General features: G+C 49.4%; 1 protein-coding gene across 1 annotated transcript in view; it reads left to right on the top strand.

Annotated features, from left to right (window-relative positions):
* The window catches only part of stk11ip (serine/threonine kinase 11 interacting protein), a 194,639-nt gene that overhangs the window by 73,133 nt on the left and 100,553 nt on the right, over window positions 1–20,953 (top strand). Inside the window, exons 9-13 of the mRNA XM_070875140.1 lie at window positions 4,339–4,442; window positions 5,716–5,805; window positions 11,840–11,881; window positions 14,939–15,091; window positions 17,722–17,803. Coding sequence (XP_070731241.1) covers window positions 4,339–4,442; window positions 5,716–5,805; window positions 11,840–11,881; window positions 14,939–15,091; window positions 17,722–17,803 — 471 coding nt within the window. The remainder of the gene's footprint in view (window positions 1–4,338; window positions 4,443–5,715; window positions 5,806–11,839; window positions 11,882–14,938; window positions 15,092–17,721; window positions 17,804–20,953) is intronic.

The raw sequence follows: 20,953 nt of genomic DNA on the forward strand, positions 1-20,953 counted from the left end.
AATATCTTCTCTGCATCCACCTTGTCAAGCTCCCTCATAATCTTCTGTTTCGATAAGATCACCTCTCATAGAAACAGAGAAAATAGGTGCAGGAGTAGGCCATTCGGCCCTTCGAGCCTGCTCCGCCATTCAATGAGTTCATGGCTGAACATTCAACTTCAGTACCCCATTCCTGCTTTCTCACCATACCCCTTGATCCCCCTAGTAGAACTACATCTAACTCATTTTTGAATATATTTAGTGAATTGGCCTCAACAACTTTCTGTGGTAGAGAATTCCACAGGTTCACCACTCTCTGGATGAAGAAGTTTCTCCTCATCTCGGTCCTAAATGGCTTACCTCTTATCCTTAGACTGTGACCCCTGGTTCTGGACTTCCCCAACATTGGGAACATTCTTCCTGCATCTAACCTGTCTAAACCCATCAGAATTTTAAACGTTTCTATGAGGTCCCCTCTCATTCTTCTGAACTCCAGTGAATACAAGCCCAGTTGATCCAGTCTTTCCTGATGTCAGTACCGCCATCCCGGGAATCAGTCTGGTGAACCTTCGCTGCACTCCCTCAATAGCAAGAATGTCCTTCCTCAGGTTAGGAGACCAAAACTGTACACAATACTCCAGGTGTGGCCTCACCAAGGCCCTTTACAACTGTAGCAACACCTCCCTGCCCCTGTATTCAAATCCCCTCGCTATGAAGGCCAACATGCCATTTGCTTTCTTAACCGCCTGCTGTACCTGCATGCCAACCTTCAATGACTGATGAACCATGACACCCAGGTCTCGTTGCACCTCCCCTTTTCCTAATCTGTCACCATTCAGATAATGGTCTGTCTCTCTGTTTTTACCACCAAAGTGGATAACCTCACATTTATCCACATTATACTTCATCTGCCATGCATTTGCCCATTCACCTAACCGATCCAAGTCACTCTGCAGCCTCATAGCATCCTCCTCGCAGCTTACACTGCCACCCAACTTAGTGTCATCCGCAAATTTGGAGATACTACATTTAATCCCCTCGTCTAAATCATTAATGTACAATGTAAACAGCTGGGGCCCCAGCACAGAACCTTGCGGTACCCCACTAGTCACTGCCTGCCATTCTGAAAAGTACCCATTTACTCCTACTCTTTGCTTCCTGTCTGCCAACCAGTTCTCAATCCACGTCAGCACACTATCCCCAATCCCATGTGCTTTAACTTTGCACATTAATCTCTTGTGTGGGACCTTGTCGAAAGCCTTCTGAAAGTCCAAATACACCACATCAACTGGTTCTCCATTGTCCACTCTACTGGAAACATCCTCAAAAAATTCCAGAAGATTTGTCAAGCATGATTTCTCTTTCACAAACCTCTTGGACCTATCATGTCACCTCTTTCCAAATGTGCTGCTATGACATCCTTAATAATTGATTCTATCATTTTACCCACTACTGATGTCAGGCTGACCGGTCTGTAATTCCGTTTTCGCTCTCCCTCCTTTTTTAAAAAGTGGGGTTACATTGGCTACCCTCCACTCCATAGGAACTGATCTAGAGTCAATGGAATATTGGAAAATGACTGTCAATGCATCCGCTATTTCCAAGACCACCTCCTTAAGTACTCTGGGATGCAGTCCATCAGGTCCTGGGGATTTATCAGCCTTCAATCCCATCAATTTTCCCAACACAATTTCCCAACTAATAAGGATTTCCCTCAGTTCCTCCTCCTTACTAGACCCTCTGACCCCTTTTATATCCGGAAGGTTGTTTGTATCCTCCTTAGTGAATACCAAACCAAAGTACTTGTTCAATTGGTCTGCCATTTCTTTGTTCCCCGTTATGACTTCCCCTGATTCTGACTACAGGGGACCTAAGAAAGACTGGATCAACTGGGCTTGTATTCACTGGAGTTCAGAAGAATGAGAGGGGACCTCATAGAAACATTTAAAATTCTGACGGGGTTGGACAGGTTAGATGCAGGAAGAATGTTCCCAATGTTGGGGAAGTCCAGAACCAGAGGTCACAGTCTAAGGATAAGGGGTAAGCCATTTAGGACTGAGATGCGGAGGAACTTCTTCACCCAGAGAGTTGTTAACCTGTGGAATTCTCTACCACAGAAAGTTGTTGAGGCCAATTCACTAAATATATTCAAAAAGGAGTTAGATGAGGTCCTTACTACTAGGGGGATCAAGGGGTATGGCGAGAAAGCAGGAATGGGGTACTGAAGTTGAATGTTCAGCCATGAACTCATTGAATGGCGGTGCAGGCTAGAAGGGCCGAATGGCCTACTCCTGCACCTATTTTCTATGTTTCTATGTTTACTAACCTTTCTCTCTACATATCTATAGAAAATTTTGCAGTCCATCTTAATGTTCCCTGCAAGCTTCCTCTCGTACTCTATTTTCCCTGCCCTAATCAAACCCTTTGTCCTCCTCTGCTGAGTTCTAAATTTCTCCCAGTCCCCGGGTTCACTGCTATTTCTGGCCAATTTGTATGCCACTTCCTTGGCTTTAATACTATCCCTGATTTCCCTTGATAGCCACAGTTGAGCCACCTTCCCTTTTTTATTTTTACGCCAGACAGGGATGTACAATTGTTGTAGTTCATCCATGCTGTCTCTAAATGTCTGCCATTGCCCATCCACAGTCAACCCCTTAAGTATCATTCGCCAATCTATCCTAGCCAATTCACGCCTCATACCTTCAAAGTTGCCCTTCTTTAAGTTCTGGACCATGGTCTCTGAATTAACTGTTTAATTCTCCATCCTGATGCAGAATTCCACCATATTATGGTCACTCTTCCCCAAGGGGCCTCGCACAATGAGATTGTTAATTAATCCTCTCTCATTACACAACACCCAGTCTAAGATGGCCTCCCCCCTAGTTGGTTCCTCGACATATTGGTCTTGAAAACCATCCCTTATGCACTCCAGGAAATCCTCCTCCACCGTATTGCTTCTAGTTTGGTTAGCCCAATCTATATGCTTATTAAAGTCACCCATGATAACTGCTGCACCTTTATTGCATGCACTCCTAATTTCCTGTTTGATGCCCTCCCCAACATCACTACTACTGTTTGGAGGTCTGTACACAACTCCCACTAATGTTTTTTGCCCTTTGGTGTTCTGCAGCTCTACCCATATAGATTCCATATCATCCAAGCTAATGTCCTTCCTAACCTATTGCATTAATCTCCTCTTTAACCAGCAATGCTACCCCACCTCCTTTTCCTTTTATTCTATCTTTCCTGAATGTTGAATACCCCTGGATGTTGAGTTCCCAGCCCTGATCACCCTGGAGCCACGTCTCTCTAATCCCAGTTACATCATATCTGCTAACATCTATTTGCACAGTTAATTCATCCACCTTATTACGGATACTCCTTGCATTAAGACACAAAGCCTTCAGGCTTGTTTTTTTTAACATCCTTTGTCCTTTTAGAATTATGATGTAGTGTGGCACTTTTTGTTTCTTGTCTTTGTTTATTCGGCCTTCCACTATTGCTTTTTAACCTTTCTACCATCTGTTTCTGACTCCATATTACTTCGCCCTGTCTCGCTGCAGAGGTTCCCATCCCCCTACCATATTAGTTTAAACATTCCCGAACTGCATTAGCAAATGTTACCCCTAGGACATCAGTTCCAGTCCTGCCCAAGTGCAGACCGTCCCTTTTGTACAGGTCCCACTTTCCCCAGAACTGGTTCCAATGTCCCAGGAATTTGAATCCCTCCCTCTTGCACCACTGCTCAAGCCACGTATTTATTCTAACTATCCTGCTCCCTCTACTCTGATTAGCACATGGCACTGGTAGCAATCCAGAGATTACTACCTTTGAGTCAACCTTTCCTCATGTCAACCCCCTCATCCCCGAAATCTAACGAGTGAACCTTCTCTGAACAGCCTCCAATGCAAGTATATCCTTCCTTAAATGCCCTACTGAAGTCTGTTGCTATCTCCTTGTTGTTTACTACATTTCCGTGTTTGGTGTCATTACCCAAATGCAGGTCATTAATTTATATCAAAAAGAGCAGTAGTCCCAGGCGCTGTTATGGAGCGATTCGTAGAAGGTTGCATTGGTGTTCTCCCCGGTGTCCTGGGGCCAATATTTATCCCTCAGTCAACATCACTTAGAAACAGATTATCTGGCCATTATCACATTGTTGCGTGTGGGAGCTTGCTGTGCACAAATTGGCTGCCGCGTTTCCCACATTACAACAGTGACTACACTCCAGAAGTACTTCATTGGCTGTAAAGCGCTTTGGGATGTTTTACTACGTTAAAGGCGCTATATAAATACAGGTTTGTTTTTTCTCCTGCGCGGGATTGTGTATAATCTCCCAATATCTCGCTGCATTTTTAGGGGTGGAGCACCTATCACACCTGAAGTACCTGGACCTGGCGTACAACATGATCACTGAGCATTCTCAGCTCGCTCCTCTGTCCCAGCTACACAGGCTAAAGGAGGTGGGTGCAGGGGCGAGGAGCTAGCCGCGGGGAGGGGAGGGGAGGATGCGTTGCGTCGGGGTTGGGAGGGATGCTGCGTGCTCTCACAGCTGCCACACATCTGCATCGTACTGAGGGCTGAGCTTTTAATACAGGGATGGTGTCTCGCCCTTTTACTGCAAATTGCCTCTGTTGATGGGAGGAGAGTTGGGCGTTTGTGCGTGTGTGTGTCTGTGCACCTTTGTCCATGTCCTGGGAGTCTTTGATGGGGCAGTGCACAAAAACATATCCCAGTTTCCCAACCCCTGCCCCCACCCAACAAAACCACAGAGCAGGTTTGTAGCAAGTACACGGGGGGGAGGGTTATGCTTGAACTGTATAAAATGATAAAATTGCTTGATAAAGTGCAACATCCCCACCGACACCTGGGAGTCCCTGGCCAAAGACCGCCCTAAGTGGAGGAAGTGCATCCGGGAGGGCGCTGAGCACCTCGAGTCTCGTCGCCGAGAGCATGCAGAAATCAAGCGCAGGCAGCGGAAAGCTCGTGCGGCAAACCTGTCCCACCCTCCCCTTCCCTCAACCACTATCTGTCCCACCTGTGACAGAGACTGTAATTCCTGTATTGGACTGTTCAGCCACCTGAGAACTCAGAGTGGAAGCAAATCTTCCTCGATTTCGAGGGACTGCCTATGACGATGATGATGTATAAAACACTGGTTAGGCCACAGCTGGAGTACTGCGTGCAGTTCTGGTCACCACATTACAGGAAGAATGTGATTGCACTGGAGAGGGTACAGAGGAGATTTACGAGGATTTGGCCGGGAGTGGAGAATTTTATCTAGGAGGACAGATTGGATAGGCTTGAGTTCTTTTCTCTGGAACAGAGGAGGCTGAGGGGTGACCTTTTATTGAGGTGTATAAAATTATGAAGGGCCCGGATAGAGTGGATAGGAAGGACCTATTTCCCTTAACAGAGGGGTCAACAATCATAGCTTTAAAGTAATAGGGGGGAGGTTTAGAGGGGATTTGAGGGGAAATGTCTTCACCCAGAGGGCGGTGGGGGTCTGGAACTCACGGCCTGAAAGGGTGGTAGAGGCAGAAATCCTCACCACATTTAAAAAGTACTTGGATGTGCACCTGAAGTGTCGTAACCTACAGGGCTACGGACCGAGAGCTGGAAAGTGGGATTAGGCTGGGTAGCTCTTGGTCGGCCGGCGGGGACATGATGGGCCGAATGGCCTCCTCCCGTGCTGTAAATTTCTCTGATTCTATGAAATAACGTCTTATCTTCCAGCTCTTCCTCGAAGGGAACCCGGTATATTACCAGAAAACCCATCGACCCTCAACCATACGTCACCTCTCCCCCAAGGCTGCCTTCATGCGTGTGAGTATCCATAGCAACCTAGTCAGCTGGTATAGTTGGTGCTCTGACAATCTAAGGAAGGGTATACGTGCCTTGGAGGTGGTACAACAGAGGTTCACTCGATTGATTCCTGGGATGAGAGGGCTGTCTTATGAGGAGAGATTGTGTAGAATGAGCCTATACACTCGAGTTTAGAAGAATGAGAGGTGATCTCATTGAAACATACAAGATTCTGAGGGGGATTGACAGGGTAGATGCTGAGAGGATGTTTCCTCTAGGTTGCAGCGTCTAGAACCAGGGGTCACAGACTCAGGATAGGGGGTCGGCCATTTAAGACTGAGATGAGGAGAAATTTCTTCACTCGGAGGGTGGTATATCTTTGGAATTCTCTGCCCCAGAGGGCTGTGGAGGCTGGGTCATTGAATGTATTCAAGGCTGAGATAGACAGATTTTGGGGAATCGAGGGATATGGAGATTGGGCGGGATGGTGGAGTTGAGGTCAATGATCAGCCGTGATATTGAATGGCAAAGCAGGCTCGAGGGGCTGTATGGCCAAATCCTGCTCCTATTATGTTCTGGTCACTGATCTGTTCCTGGGGGGGTGGGGGTTGCTGGTTGTGCTGAGGGGCTGCTGGGAGCTGGTTTCGGGGTCTGCTCTGTTTGACACCAATCCACTTGGCTTCTGTGCTGGTTTTGAGCTGTTGCAACATTGCTCTGTACCGGTGAAATAATTGATACTCCGCAAGGGTTCCCACCTTGCACTCCCCCTCCTGTCAGTTTCAGGTAGCCCCTCAGGGTTCACTTCTTCCCAATAAGTTGGGAGGCAGAGTAATCTGTGTGAATGTTAGTGACATAGAATAAGTGGCAACTGGCAGATGGCCATCAATGTCGGGGAAGTGTGAGGTCATCCACATTGGATCGGAGCAAAATAAATCGGAATATTTCCTTAATGGTGAGTGAACCTTCCTGGTCAAAGCAGCCACTTGATCAGCCCCCCCCATCCCCCGCCTTCAACATTCACTCCCTCCACCACCTTCAACATTCACTCCCTCCACCACCGGCGCCCCCTGGCTGCAGTGTGCACCATCTACAAGATGCACTGCAGCAACTCGCCAAGGCTTCTTTGGCAGCACCTCCCAAACCCGCGACCTCTACCCCCTAGAAGGACAAGGGCAGCAGGCGCATGGGAACACCACCACCTCCACGTTCCCCTCCCAGTCACACACCATCCTGACTTGGAAATATATCGGCCGTTCCTTCATCGTCGCTGGGTCACAATCCTGGAACTCCCTCCCTAACAGCACTGTGGGAGCACCTTCACCACACGGACTGCAACGGTTCAGGAAAGTGGCTCACCACCACCTTCTCAAGGGGCAACTAGGGCTGGGCAATAAATGCCGGCCTTGCCAGTGACGCCCACATCCCAGGAACGATTAAAATAAATAAATAAATTTTTTTGAAAAATAGGTAATGTGGAGAGCAAAGAGAATTGGGCAACTACGCGTTTATCGCCTAATCAGCCATTTGCCTCATTTCCCTCTTGTCCGTGCTATAACGCTCTTCACTGTGAGTACAACAAGACCAAAACAACTTGCATTTATATAGTGCCTTTAACGCAGTAAAACATCCCCCAGGAGCGATTATCAAACAACATTTTGGCACAGAGCCACGTAATGAAATATTAGGACAGCTGACCGAAATCTCGGTCAAAGGTTTTAAGGAGCATCTTGGAGGAGGAGGAGAGGCGGGGAGGTTTCGGGAGGGAGTTCGAGAGTAGGGACCCAGGCAGCTGAAGACACGGCCGCCAATGGTGGAGCGATTATAATCGGGGATGCACAAGAGGCCAGAATTGGAGGAGCGCAGAGATCTTGGTGGAGGGCGGGGGGGGGGGTGGTTGTAGGGATTGAGGAGGTTAGAGAGGGGGAGGGGGCGAGGCCATGGAGGGATTTGAAAACCAGGGTGTGCATAGCCAGAGTTTTGACGAAGCCTTTAACTCCTGGCTGCTGGTCCTTCCCCCGGTGTCGGAGTATAGCCCGTGATGGTGGGAAAGGAGGCATTTAAAGTACATGTGGAACAGCCTCCTTGAACCGTGGCTGCCACATTCCTGCACTTTATAATTCGTGCAAAGCGGCGATTGAATTGAAATGAGATTTAGCGGACCGCTGTGGGTTGTAACTGGGATGTTCCAGGGAGGAGTGAAACGCATCAGACAGACCTATTATCTCAGAGCAGTGACTATCGAACAAAACTAGAGCCATCAATACAATAGAGGGCGCTGAGCACCTCGAGTCTCGTCGCCGAGAGCATGCAGAAACCAAGCGCAGGCAGCGGAAGGAGCGTGCGGCAAACCAGTCCCACCCTCCCCTTCCCTCAACCACTGTCTGTCCCACCTGTGACAGGGACTGTGGTTCACGTATTGGACTGTTCAGCCACCTAAGGACTCTTTTTTTTTTTAAAGAGTGGAAGCAAGTCTTCCTCGATTCCAAGGTACTACCTATGATGAGATCAAAAGCACAATACTGCAAGATACTGGAATCTAAAAGAAAACGCTGGAAATCTCAGTGGGTCGGGCAGCATCTGTGGAGAGGAAGCAGAGTTAACGCTTCGGGTCGCTGACCCTTCGTCAGAACTGGAGAGTGTTCGGAAAGAACGGACTCTTAGCCAGCACTGAAAGGGGGAGGAGCAGAAAGAACAAAAGGGAAGGTCTGTGATATGGTGGAAGGCAGGAGAGATTAAAGAGACACAAGGGATGCTGGGCCGACTGATGTTGGTAATGGCAGGAGTTAGAAAAAGATAAGCCTAGATAGGGCGTGAATGACGGGATAATTGCCAGCTACCATGGGAGAGAAAAAATATATAAGGTTGGGGGGGGTTTAAAAGGAGGACTGGGATCCAAAGATGGGCAGAGGTTACGCTCTGAAATTGTTGAACTGGATGTTGAGTCCCGAAGGCTGTAAAGTGCCTGAACGAAAGATGAGGTGCTGTTCCTTGAGCTTCGTTGGAACAGTGTAGGAGGCCGAGGACGGAGAGGTCAGAGTGGGAGTGGAGCGGAGAATTAAAGTGACAGGCAACCGGGTGCTTAGGGTCACATAAGAACATGAGAAATAGGAGCAGGAGTAGGCCACACAGGCCCTCGAGCCTGCTCCGCCATTCAATACGATCATGGCTGATCCGATCATGGACTCAGCTCCACTTCCCCGCCCGCTCCCCATAACCCCTTATTCCCTTATCGTTTAAGAAACTATCTTTTTCTGTCTTAAATTTATTCAATGTCCCGGCTTCCACAGCTCTCTGAGGCAGCGAATTCCACAGATTGACATAGAAACATAGAAAATAGGTGCAGGAGTAGGCCATTCAGCCCTTCGAGCCTGCACCACCATTCGATAAGATCATGTCTGATCATTCCCTCAGTACCCCTTTCCTGCTTTCTCTCCATACCCCTTGATCCCCTTATCCAACTCCCTCTTGAATATATCTAATGAACTGGCATCAACAACTCTCTGCGGCAGGGAATTTCACAGTTTAACAACTCTGAGTGAAGAAGTTTCTCCTCATCTCAGTCCTAAATGGCCCTCCCCCTTATCCTAAGCCTGTGTTCCCTGGTTCTTGACTTCCCCAACATCGGGAACATTCTTCCTGCATCTAACCTGTCCCGTCCCGTCAAGAATCTTGACATTTGGAGCGATCAACCTCCAACCCTCAAGAAATTTCTCCTCATCTCAGTTTTAAATGGAAGGCCCCTTATTCTAAGATTATGTCCCCAAGTTCTCGTCTTCCCCCATCAATGGAAACATCCTCTCTGTATCCACCTTGTCAAGCCCCCTCATAATCTTACACGTTTCAATAAGATCACCTCTCATTCTTTTGAATTCCAATGAGTAGAGGCCCAACCTACTCAACCTTTCCTCATAAGTCAACCCCCTCATCTCCGGAATGAACCGAGTGAATCTTCTCTGAACTGCCTCCAAAGCAAGTAAATATTTTCGTAAATATGGAAACCAAAACTGTACGCAGTATTCCAGGTGTGGCCTCACCAATACTCTCTATAATTGTAGAAAGATGTTCCTGCTTTTATATTCCATTCCCTTTAGAAACATAGTAAATAGGTGCAGGAGTAGGCCATTCGGCCCTTCGAGCCTGCACCACCATTCAATAAGATCATGGCTGATCATTCCTTCAGTACCCCTTTCCTGCTTTCTCTCCATACCCCTTGATCCCTTTAGCCATAAGGGCCAGATCGAACTCCCTCTTGAATTTTCTCGTCATCTCGGTCCTAAATGGCTTATCCCTTATCCTTAGACCGTGTCCCCTGGTTTTGGACTTCCCCAACATCGGGAACATTCTTCCTGCATCTAACCTGTCCAGTCCCGTCAGAATTTTAAATGTTTGAGATCCCCCCTCTCATCCTTCTAAACTCCAGTGAATACAGGCCCAGTCGATCCAGTCTCTCCTCATGTGTAAGTCCTGCCATCCCGGGAATCAGTCTGGTGAACCTTCGCTGCACTCCCTCAATAGCAATAAAGGCCAAATAGCATTGCCCTCCTGATCACTTGCTGGACCTGCATACTGACTTTCCTGCGCCAGGACCCCCAGGTCCTGCACCAATGTGGCACTTCGCAATTTTTCTCCATTTAAATCATTTGCTCTTCCATTTTTTTTTTCCTGCCAAAGTGCATAACCTCTCTCTTTGCAACATTATACTCCATCTGCCAAATTTTTGCCCACTCACTTAGCCTGTGCATATTTTTTATGTCCTCCTCACACATTGCTTTTCCTCCCATCTTTGTATCATCAGCAAACTTGGCTACGTTACACTTGGCGGTCACACTTGCAGACTGAACGCTGGTGTTCCGCAAAGCAATCACCCAATCTGCGTTTGGTCTCCCCAATGTAGAGGAGACCATCCGTACAAGATAGTCACCAGGAAATCAAACAGCGAATTCAGCGGCAATGTCTTTACCCAGAGATTTCTTTTGTGCTCCAGTCCCTGGAGTGGGACTTGAACCCACAACCTTCTGACTCAAGCGAGAGTGCTGCCCACTGAGCCACGGCTGACATTATAGAGTGGTGTTAATCTCCCTGGATTGAAGCACCGTGGGCTATGGGAGCAGGAGGAGGCCATTCAGCCCACCGAGCCTGCTCTGTCATCCAGCTAGATTGTGGCAGATCTGTACTGTGACCCGATTTACCCAGTTTACCTCCATAATCCCTTGATACCCTTACTCAACAAAAAAAACTTACTGGTCTCAATCTCGAGCACCAATTGTCCCCCCAACATTCACAGCCTTTTGAGGAAAGAGAGTTCCAGATTTCCCACTTTGAGTTCCCTGCTCCTGACCACTGACCAGCGACCCATTCTGACCAGAGCCCCTCAGTCCCATCGGGTGATGCGTGTGTGTCTCTATTTTGTTTTTCACCTGCGCCCACTAACCCCACCTCCCCCCCTCCCCCCCCGTAGAACTGCTTAACAGCAGTCACCTAGTGCAGGTAGAAAGGGGCACCATGGACAGTGCTCTGCACAGCCGGAGTGTATGCATGGAGAGACAATGAACAGAGAAAACCTGCATTTATATAGCACCTTTAACAACCTCTGGATGCCCTAAAGTGCTTTACAGCCAATGAAGTACTTTTGGAGTGCAGTCACTGTTGTAATGTGGGAAATGCGGCAGCTAATTTGCGCACAGCAAGCTCCCACACACAGCAATATGATAATGACCGGATAATCTGTTTTTGTTATGTTGGTTGAGGGATAAATATTGGCCCCAGGACACTGGGGAGTACTCCCCCTGCTCTTCTTCAAAATAGTGCCCTGGGATCTTTTACATCCACCTGAGAGAGCAGACGGGGCCTCGGTTTGACGTCTCGTCCGAAAGACGGCATCTCCGACAGTGCAGCGCTCCCTCAGTACTGCACTGGGAGTGTCAGCCTGGATTTATTTTTGTTGTGTTCAAGTCTCTGGAGTGGGACTGGGTCCCACAACCTTCTGAGATTGTGGGTTCAAACGGGACCCATCTGACTGTATCATCACACTGACTCTTTGTTTCTTTCTCCACAGCTGGTTTTGGACGGAGAAGCGCTTACTATGGCAGAACTCTCAGTATGTATTCCCCTTCCCTGCTCCGTAAACCTCTTATCAATCCTTTGGTCATCTAGTGGATGCACATGATTATACTGCAGCTCCCTCCACTGTCCCATCAAACACTCCCAGGGCAGGTACAGCATGGGGTTAGATACAGAGTAAAGCTCCCTCTACACTGTCCCATCAAACACTCCCAGGGCAGGTACAGCACGGGTTAGATACAGAGTAAAGCTCCCTCTAAACTGTCCCATCAAACACTCCCAGGGCAGGTACAGCACGGGTTAGATACAGAGTAAAGCTCCCTCTACACTGTCCCATCAAACACTCCCAGGGCAGGTACAGCGGGTTAGATACAGAGTAAAGCTCCCTCGACACTGTTCCATCAAACACTCCCAGGGCAGGTACAGGGGGTTAGATACAGAGTAAAGCTCCCTCTACACTGTCCCATCAAACACTCCCAGGGCAGGTACAGCACGGGGTTAGATACAGAGTAAAGCTCCCTCGACACTGTCCCAACAAACACTCCCAGGGCAGGTACAGGGGGTTAGATACAGAGTAAAGCTCCCTCTACACTGTCCCATCAAACACTCCCAGGGCAGGTACAGGGGGTTAGATACAGAGTAAAGCTCCCTCTACACTGTCCCAACAAACACTCCCAGGGCAGGTACAGCACGGGTAAGATACAGAGTAAAGCTCCCTCTACACTGTCCCATCAAACACTCCCAAGGCAGGTACAGGGGGTTAGATACAGAGTAAAGCTCCCTCTACACTGTCCCATCAAACACGGACGGACGTAGAGAGAGAGATGGGGGGGGGGGGGGATGAAAGAGAAAGAGACGGAGGGGGTAGGGGAAAGAGAGAGACGGAGGGGGGGGGGAGGAAGAGAGACGGAGTGGGGGGGGGGAGGAAGAGAGACGGAGTGGGGGGGGGAGGAAGAGAGACGGGGGGGGGAAAGAGAGAGAGACGGATGGGAGGGGGGGGGGAGAGAGAAGAGAGAGAGAGAGAGAGAGAGACGGAGGGGAGGGCAGAGAGAAGAGAGAGACGGAGGGGAGGGGGGGGGGAGAGAGAAGAGAGAGAGAGAGAGAGAGAGAGACGGAGGGGAGGGGAGGGGAGAGAGAAGAGAGAGAGAGAGAGAGACGGAGGGGAGGGGAGAGAGAAGAGAGAGAGAGAGACGGAGGGGAGGGGAGAGAGAAGAGAGAGAGAGAGAGAGAGAGACGGAGGGGAGGGGAGGGGAGAGAGTAGAGAGAGAGAGAGAGAGACGGAGGGGAGGGGAGGGGAGAGAGAAGAGAGAGAGAGAGACGGAGGGGAGGGGAGAGAGAAGAGAGAGAAGAGAGAGAGAGAGGGGAGGGGAGAGAGAGAGAGAGACGGAGGGGAGGGGAGAGAGAAGAGAGAGAGAGAGAGACGGAGGGGAGGGGAGGGAAGAGAGAGAGAGAGAGAGAGGGAGGGGAGGGGAGAGAGAAGAGAGAGAGACGGAGGGGAAGGGAGGGGAGGGGAGAGAGAAGAGAGAGAGAGAGACGGAGGGGAGGGGAGGGGAGAGAGAAGAGAGAGAGAGAGACGGAGGGGAAGGGAGGGGAGAGAGAAAGAGAGAGAGAGACGGAGGGGAGGGGAGAGAGAAGAGAGAGAGAGAGAGACGGAGGGGAAGGGAGGGGAGGGGAGAGAGAAGAGAGAGAGAGAGACGGAGGGGGAGGGAGGGGAGGGGAGAGAGAAGAGAGAGACGGAGGGGAAGGGAGGGGAGGGGAGAGAGAGAGAGACGGAGGGGAAGGGAGGGGAGGGGAGAGAGAAGAGAAAGAGAGAGACGGAGGGGAAGGGAGGGGAGGGGAAGGGAGGGGAGGGGAGAGAAGAGAGAGAGAGACGGAGGGGAAGGGAGGGGAGGGGAGAGAGAAGAGAGAGAGAGACGGAGGGGAAGGGAGGGGAGGGGAGAGAGAAGAGAGAGAGAGAGAGACGGAGGGGAAGGGAGGGGAGAGAGAAGAGAGAGAGAGAGACGGAGGGGAAGGGAGGGGAGGGGAGAGAGAAGAGAGAGAGAGAGACGGAGGGGAGGGGAGAGAGAAGAGAGAGAGAGAGACGGAGGGGAAGGGAGGGGAGGGGAGAGAGAGAGAGACGGAGGGGAAGGGAGGGGAGAGAGAAGAGAGAGAGAGAGACAGCCAGAAAGGGGGAGAGAGAGACAGCCAGAGAGGGGGAGGGAGAGAGAAGAGAGAGAGACAGCCAGAGAGGGGAGGAGAGAGAGAGAGAGAGACACGGAGGGGGGGGAAAGAGAGAGAGAGAGAGGGGGAGGAGGAGGGGTGGGGGGGAGAGAGACGGGGAGGGGGGAGACAGAGAGCGGGAGAGAGATGGGGGGGGAGGGGAGAGAGAGACGGAGTGGGGTAGGGGGAGAGAGAGACGGGGGGGGGGAGAGGGTGGGAGAGAGGGCGACGAGGTGGTGGGGAAGGGGGAGAGAGACGAGGTGGGGGGAGAGCGGGGAAGAGCGACGTGGGTGTGGGGAGAGAGACGGGGGGGGTGGGGTAGAGAGAGATGGGGAGGGGACAGGGAGACGCATCTCACCCTTCGGGGTGAAGCCTGGGAACCCACCTGCTAATTTCCACTTTGATCAAGGCAGTGGTCCACACTTTGAACCCCCATTTGGTCTCTTCCCCCCCTTCCTGCAAGGTGCTGACTCCTCGAAGGGTTCCACAGGCCCCCCCGCCCCCCCGTGTGCCCCTATGAGATCCCAATGGGGTTCCACTCGACCTGGGAGGACCTGGTTGGGTTGGACCATCATGCGTGAGAAACGTGGGGGGGGCTGGGTGGGGCGAGGGAGTGTGCGGCAGGTCGGTCGGTAACTGGCAGCGGGTCTGGAGGGGTTGGGGCGGTGAGTCGCGGGCTGGTGATCCTTGAAGGGGTAGGGTGGGGGTTGGGGGCAAGGGAGGGCAGGAGGTGGTCGTGGGGGGGTTTGGGGCCAGTGACCCACAAGGGGTCAGACGGTGGGGGGGCACGAGGATTGCGCGGGTTCCTCTGGTGGCTGTGTAATTCAGAAGTCTGTGTTTACGCACCCTGTCCTGCTGCAATCCTCAAACAACGTATCGACTCTCGCCCTCGCAGTACCTCCCGAAGTCCAGCCGGCTGATCGGCCAGTCGGTGCGGCGCTCTCCGCGGAGCAGTGTACTCCACAACGTTGTGGAATCCTCGCTGGCCCCTGACTACAGTGATTCTCTAACCCCGTCGGATGCCACCGGCCCAATCACCCGCAAAAAGGTAAACTCTGCAACTTGCTAAAGAACTTGCACTTGTGTAGCAACCTCAGTGTGTCCTGGCCTGCATTTATCCTTCAACCAACATCTTTCAGATAATGAAAGGGTTGGCTATTGGAGAAATGGGGAAATGGGGAGACCAGTGCCAGAGGTCATACAGAAAGACTTGGATTTATATAACTTGAACCCATGACCTTCCGACTCCGAGGGATGTTACCCACTGAGCCACGGCTGAACGGCTAGAATCGTAGAATAATTTATATAGCGCCTTTCACGACCACAGATGTCTCAAAGTGCTTTACAGCCAATGAAGTAATTTTGGAGTGCAGTCACTGTCGTAATGTGGGTAACACGGCAGCCAATTTGCGCACAGCAAGCTCCCACAAACAGCAATGAGATAATGACCAGATAATCTCTTTTTTTTTTTTTGTGATGTTGATTGGGGGATAAATATTGGCCCCAGGACACCGGGGAGAACTCCCCTGCTCTTCTTCGAAATAGTGGCCGTGGGATGTTCCGTCCACTTGAGAGAGACTGGATCAACTGGACCTGTATTCACTGGAGTTTAGAAGAATGAGAGGGGATCTCATAGAAACATATAAAATTCTGACGGGATTGGACAGGTTAAATGCAGGAAGAATGTTCCCGATGCTGGGGAAGTCCAGAACCAGGGGACACAGTCTAAGGATAAGGGGTAAGCCATTTAGGACCGAGATGAGGAGAAACTTCTTCACTCAGAGAGTTGTTAACCTGTAGAATTCCCTGCCGCAGAGAGTTGTTGATGCCAGTTCGTTGGATATATTCAAGAGGGAGTTAGATATGGCCCTTACGGCTAAAGGGATCAAGGGGTATGGAGAGAAAGCAGGAAAGGGGTACTGAGGTGAATGATCAGCCATGAACTCATTGAATGGCGGTGCAGGCTCGAAGGGTCGAATGGCCTGCTCCTGCACCTATTTTCTATGTTTCTATGAAAGACGGCACCTCCGTCAGTGGGGCACTCCCTCAGCGCTGCACTGGAGGTGACAGCTTAGATTTATTTTTTGTGCTCAAGTCCCTGGTGTGCACCCTACTGACTCAGACGAGTGTGCTACCCACTGAGCCACAGCTGACACTCCCAAAATATAAGATAGTCGCTAAGAAATCCCATAGGGAATTCAGGAAAAACATCTTTAACCAGAGAACGGTGAGCAGTGTTCCCATTCATTTTTTTGGGGTGCGCGGCCAATTTTCGGGTTGGCTGACAAACTAGTGAAATGTCGCAAAGACCGGTGCTTGGGCCTCAGCTATTCACAATCTATAATCAATGATTTGGATGAAGAGACCAAATGTAATATATCCAAGTTTGCTGATGATACAAAGTTAGGTGGGAATGCATGTTGTGAGGAGGATGCAAAGAGACTTCAAGGGGATACGGACATGTTAAGTGAGTGAAATTGCAATTATAAAGGGCCCTGGTGAGACCAAACCTGGAGTACAGTCTCCTTACCCAAGGAAAGGTTTACTTGCCATAGAGGGAATGCAACAAAGGTTCACCAGACTGATTCCTGGGATGTCAGCTGTGGCTCAGTGGGCAGCACTCTCGCCTCCGAGTCAGAAGATTGTGGGTTCAAGTCCCACTCCAGGAACCTGAGCACATAAATCCAGGCTGACACTCCCAGTGCAGTGCTGAGGGAGTGCTGCACTGTCGGAGGTGCTGCCCTTTGGAGACGTCTGCCCCCTCAGATGGATGTAAAAGATCCCATGGCACTATTTTGAAGAAGAGCAGGGGAGTTATCCCTCAATCAACATAACAAAACCACTCTATATAATTTCAAGTCTTTCTTATGGGGGGGATTGTCCTATGAGGAGAGATTGAGCAGACTGGGCCGATATTCTCTAGAGTTTAGAAGAATGAGAGGTGATCTCATTGAAACATACAAAGTTCTTACAGGGCTTGACAGGATAGATGCAGGGAGGGTGTTTCCCCCCGGGCTGGGGAGTCTAGAACCAGGGGTCACAGTCTCAGGATAAGGGGTCGGCCATTTAGGACTGAGATGAGGAGAAACTTCTTCACTCAGAGGGTGGTGAATCTCTGGAATTGTCAGCCCCAGAGGGCTGTGGATGCTCAGTTTTTGAGTATATTCAAGGCAGAGATCGATAGATGTTTGGATACGAAGGGATATGTGGATAGTGCACGGAAGTGGAGTTGAGGTCGAAGTTCAGCCATGATATTGAATGGCGGAGCAGGCTTGAGGGGCCGAATGGCAGACTCCTGCTCCTCGTTCTTATGTTCATATCTCCATGCATGCGCGTTTTTTTCCAGTGAGCCAGCTGCACTGGGCCTCCAGATAGTTGCAAAGCCGTGTTGTTTAAAGGGAGCATTGATGATGGGGAATGTGGAACTCGCTGCCACAGGGAGGGGTTGAGGCGAACAGCGTAGATGCATTTAAGGGGAAGCTAGATAAACACACAAGGGAGAAAGGAATAGACGGTTGTGTTGAGAGGCGAGGGATGAAGTAAGGTGGAAGGAGGCACCAGTTGGGCCGGAGGGCGATTCTGAGCTGTACGTAGAATGCCCCAAGTTCTGTATAATCACACTGACCAAGTTCTGTGTTTTTTTAAATTTCCGTTGACCAACACCCCGCCCCATCGCAGAGCAAGGTCAAAGTGCGGGCAGCCAGCATCTCTGAGCCGAGCGACAGTGACTTGGACGCTCGAAACACACCGGTCTCGTCGCGTGAGTACCTGTCGCTTTATCAGCGCCTGCCCAGATCTGCGGAGGGGAAGCGAGGACGTGCGGGGATGTCCGCGTGCTCGAATGGCGAAGGGTGTGGGGTGGTTGGGGCGGGGTTGGGCGGGCAGTTGAGAGGAAACGGCCAAGTTCAAGGCTATCTCAGGTCATTTTAATAATCGGGATCGACAGTAAACCAATCAGATGGATATATTGTGTTTAATCAGTGTTTAAGACTGAATATAACGTATTAGTTATACAGCAAAAAACACACGACCGTAACCAGTAGCTGGTATCGATCCCGATCGGACAAATGGTTACCGATAGTGAGCAGTTCTCTGGCTTGCAGTCTCTTTCTACTTGTCTAGAGCTTCCTTCAGTAAAGCATGGATCACCTCGAAGAGTGTTCGACCAGCTCAACTTCTGTTTCACTCTCCCCTCTCACCGTTTGTGCGGTTATTCTTGATTAGGCTATGTTGGTTCTCTCTTTCAGGGTAGGCCTTACCTGCGATATTGACAAGACCTATTGTCCTGTGCAGGTTTCCTTAAAACATTAATATCCAATAAGGCTTCTATGTCTTTGTCTCGGTTCTTATTTCAAGAACCTGCCCTAAAGATGTCTTGCGATTTTGGCCACATGTTATTCTTGGTTTACACTAACCCAGGGTTTCTTACCCTCGTCCCTATTCTCTCAGCTACAATTTTGAAGCCCAAACCAGAAAACTGCTTGCTTCAGCCTGTTGTAAATCTGTGGCATTCACTGCCTCAGAGAGCAGTGGAAGCTGGGACATTGAATAAATTTAAGACAGAGATAGACAGTTTCTTAAATGATAAGGGAATAAGGGGTTATGGGGAGTGGGCAGGGAAGTGGAGCTGAGTCCATGATTGGATCAACCATGGTGGAGCGGGCTCGAGGGGCCATATGGCCGACTCCTCCTATTATGTTTTTATATTCCCTCCTTTATGAAGTAGCTACATGTTTACATTAACTCCCTAAACTTCCATCCATTCTAAGTCTTCCTATAAGAAATTGTCTTAAAGTTACATAAACAAGGTTCAATAAGAACTTAAGAAATAGGAGCAGGAGTCGGCCATATGGCCCCTCGAGCCTGCTCCGCCATTTAATAAGATCATGGCTGATCTGATCATGGACTCAGCTCCACTTCCCCGCCCGCTCCCCATAACCCCTTATTCCCTTATCGGTTAAGAAACTGTCTATCTCTGTCTTGAATTTATTTAATGACCCAGCTTCTATAGCTCTCTGAGGCAGCGAATTCCCCAGATCCACAACCCCCTAAGAAATGTCTCCTCATCTCTGTTTTAAATGGGCGGCACCTTATTCTAAGATCATGCCCCCTAGTTCTAGTCTCCCCCATCAGTGGAAACATCCTCTCTGCATCCACCTTGTCAAGCCCCCTCATAATCTTATATGTTTCGATAAGATCACCTCTCATTCTTCTGAATTCCAATGAGTGGAGGCCCAACCTCCTCAACCTTTCCTCATAAGTCCACCCCCTCAACCTAGTGAACCTTCTCTGAACTGCCTCCAAAGCAAGTATATCCTTTCGTAAATACGGAAACCAAAACTGCACGCAGTATTCCAGATGTGGCCTCACCAATACCCTGTATAACTGTAGCAAGACTTTCCTGCTTTTATACTCCTTTCCCTTTGCAATAAAGGCCAAGATTCCATTGGCCTTCCTGATCACTTGCTGTACCTGCATACTATCCTTTTGTGTTTCATGCACAAATACCTCCAGGTCCCGCTGTACTGCAGCACTTTGCAATCTTTCTCCATTTAAATAATAACTTGCTCTTTGATTTTATTTCTGCCAAAGTGCATGACCTCACACTTTCCAACATTATACTCCATCTGTCCTTCCAAGTCGTTAATATAGAGATTCTAAATAGTTGGGGTCCCAGCACTGATCCCTGCAGCACCCCTCTAGTTACTGGTTGCCAACCCGAGAATGAACCATTTATCCCGACTCTCTGTTTTCTGTTAGTTAGCCAATCCTCTATCCATGCTAATATATTACCCCCAACCCCGTGAACTTTTATCTTGTGCAGTAACCGTTTATGTGGCACCTTGTCAAATGCCTTCTGGAAGTCCAAATACACCACATCCACTGGTTCCCCCTTATCCACCCTGTTTGTTACATCCTCAAAGAACTCCAGCAAATTTGTCAAACATGATTTCCCTTCATAAATCCATGCTGACTCTGCCTGACCGAATTTTGCTTTTCCAAATGTCCTGCTACTGCTTCTTTAATAATGGACTCCAACATTTTCCCAACCACAGATGTTGGGCTAACTGGTCTATAGTTTCCTGCTTTTTGTCTGCCTCCTTTTTTAAATTGGGGGTGTTACATTTGCAGTTTTCCAATCTGCTTGGACCTCCCCAGAATCCAGGGAATTTTGGTAAATTACAACCAATGCATCCACAATCCCTGCTGCTACTTCTCTTAAGATCCTAGGACACGAGCCATCAGGTCCAGGGGAATCTGCCTTTAGTCCCATTATCTTACTGAGTACCACCTCCTTAGTGATTGTGATTGTGTTACATTCCTCCCCCACTATAACCCCTTGACTATCCACTGTTGGAATATTGTTTAGTTATTCAAGTCTTGTCTTTAAAAACAACAGATAATCACTGAGCAACAGGGAGATTGTATATAGTACACAGAACTATCCCACTCTGTAGGAAACCAAGACATTAGTATTTCTAAGCATTCCACTGATCCGGAGACTTTCCATCTGCAGTTCGAACATCCGAGTTTAAACAGCATTTTTTTGCGTCAGTTTCAATTGGATAACCATTTACATTTTTAAGCATCCCTGATTTGTAACACACGTAGGTGGGTGCTGGGGAGGGGCCACTTGGGAATATGTTAAATGTTTAATTCTCAACCCCATCACCCCCCACCCCCCAACTGCATCATCCAGTGGATGCTAACATGTTAGTTCAACCATACAGAGATCCCAATGCCCCCTTATTGTAGCATTCAATTCTGCTCCGCCATTCAATAAGATCATGGCTGATCTGATCATGGACCCAGCTCCACTTCCCTGCCCGCTCCCCATAACCCTTCACTACCTTATCGCTCAAAAATCTGTCTATCTCCACCTTAAATTTATTCAATGTCCCAGCCTCCA

The sequence above is a fragment of the Pristiophorus japonicus genome, chromosome 3, assembly GCF_044704955.1.
Source record: "Pristiophorus japonicus isolate sPriJap1 chromosome 3, sPriJap1.hap1, whole genome shotgun sequence".
Taxonomy (NCBI): Eukaryota; Metazoa; Chordata; class Chondrichthyes; family Pristiophoridae; genus Pristiophorus; species Pristiophorus japonicus.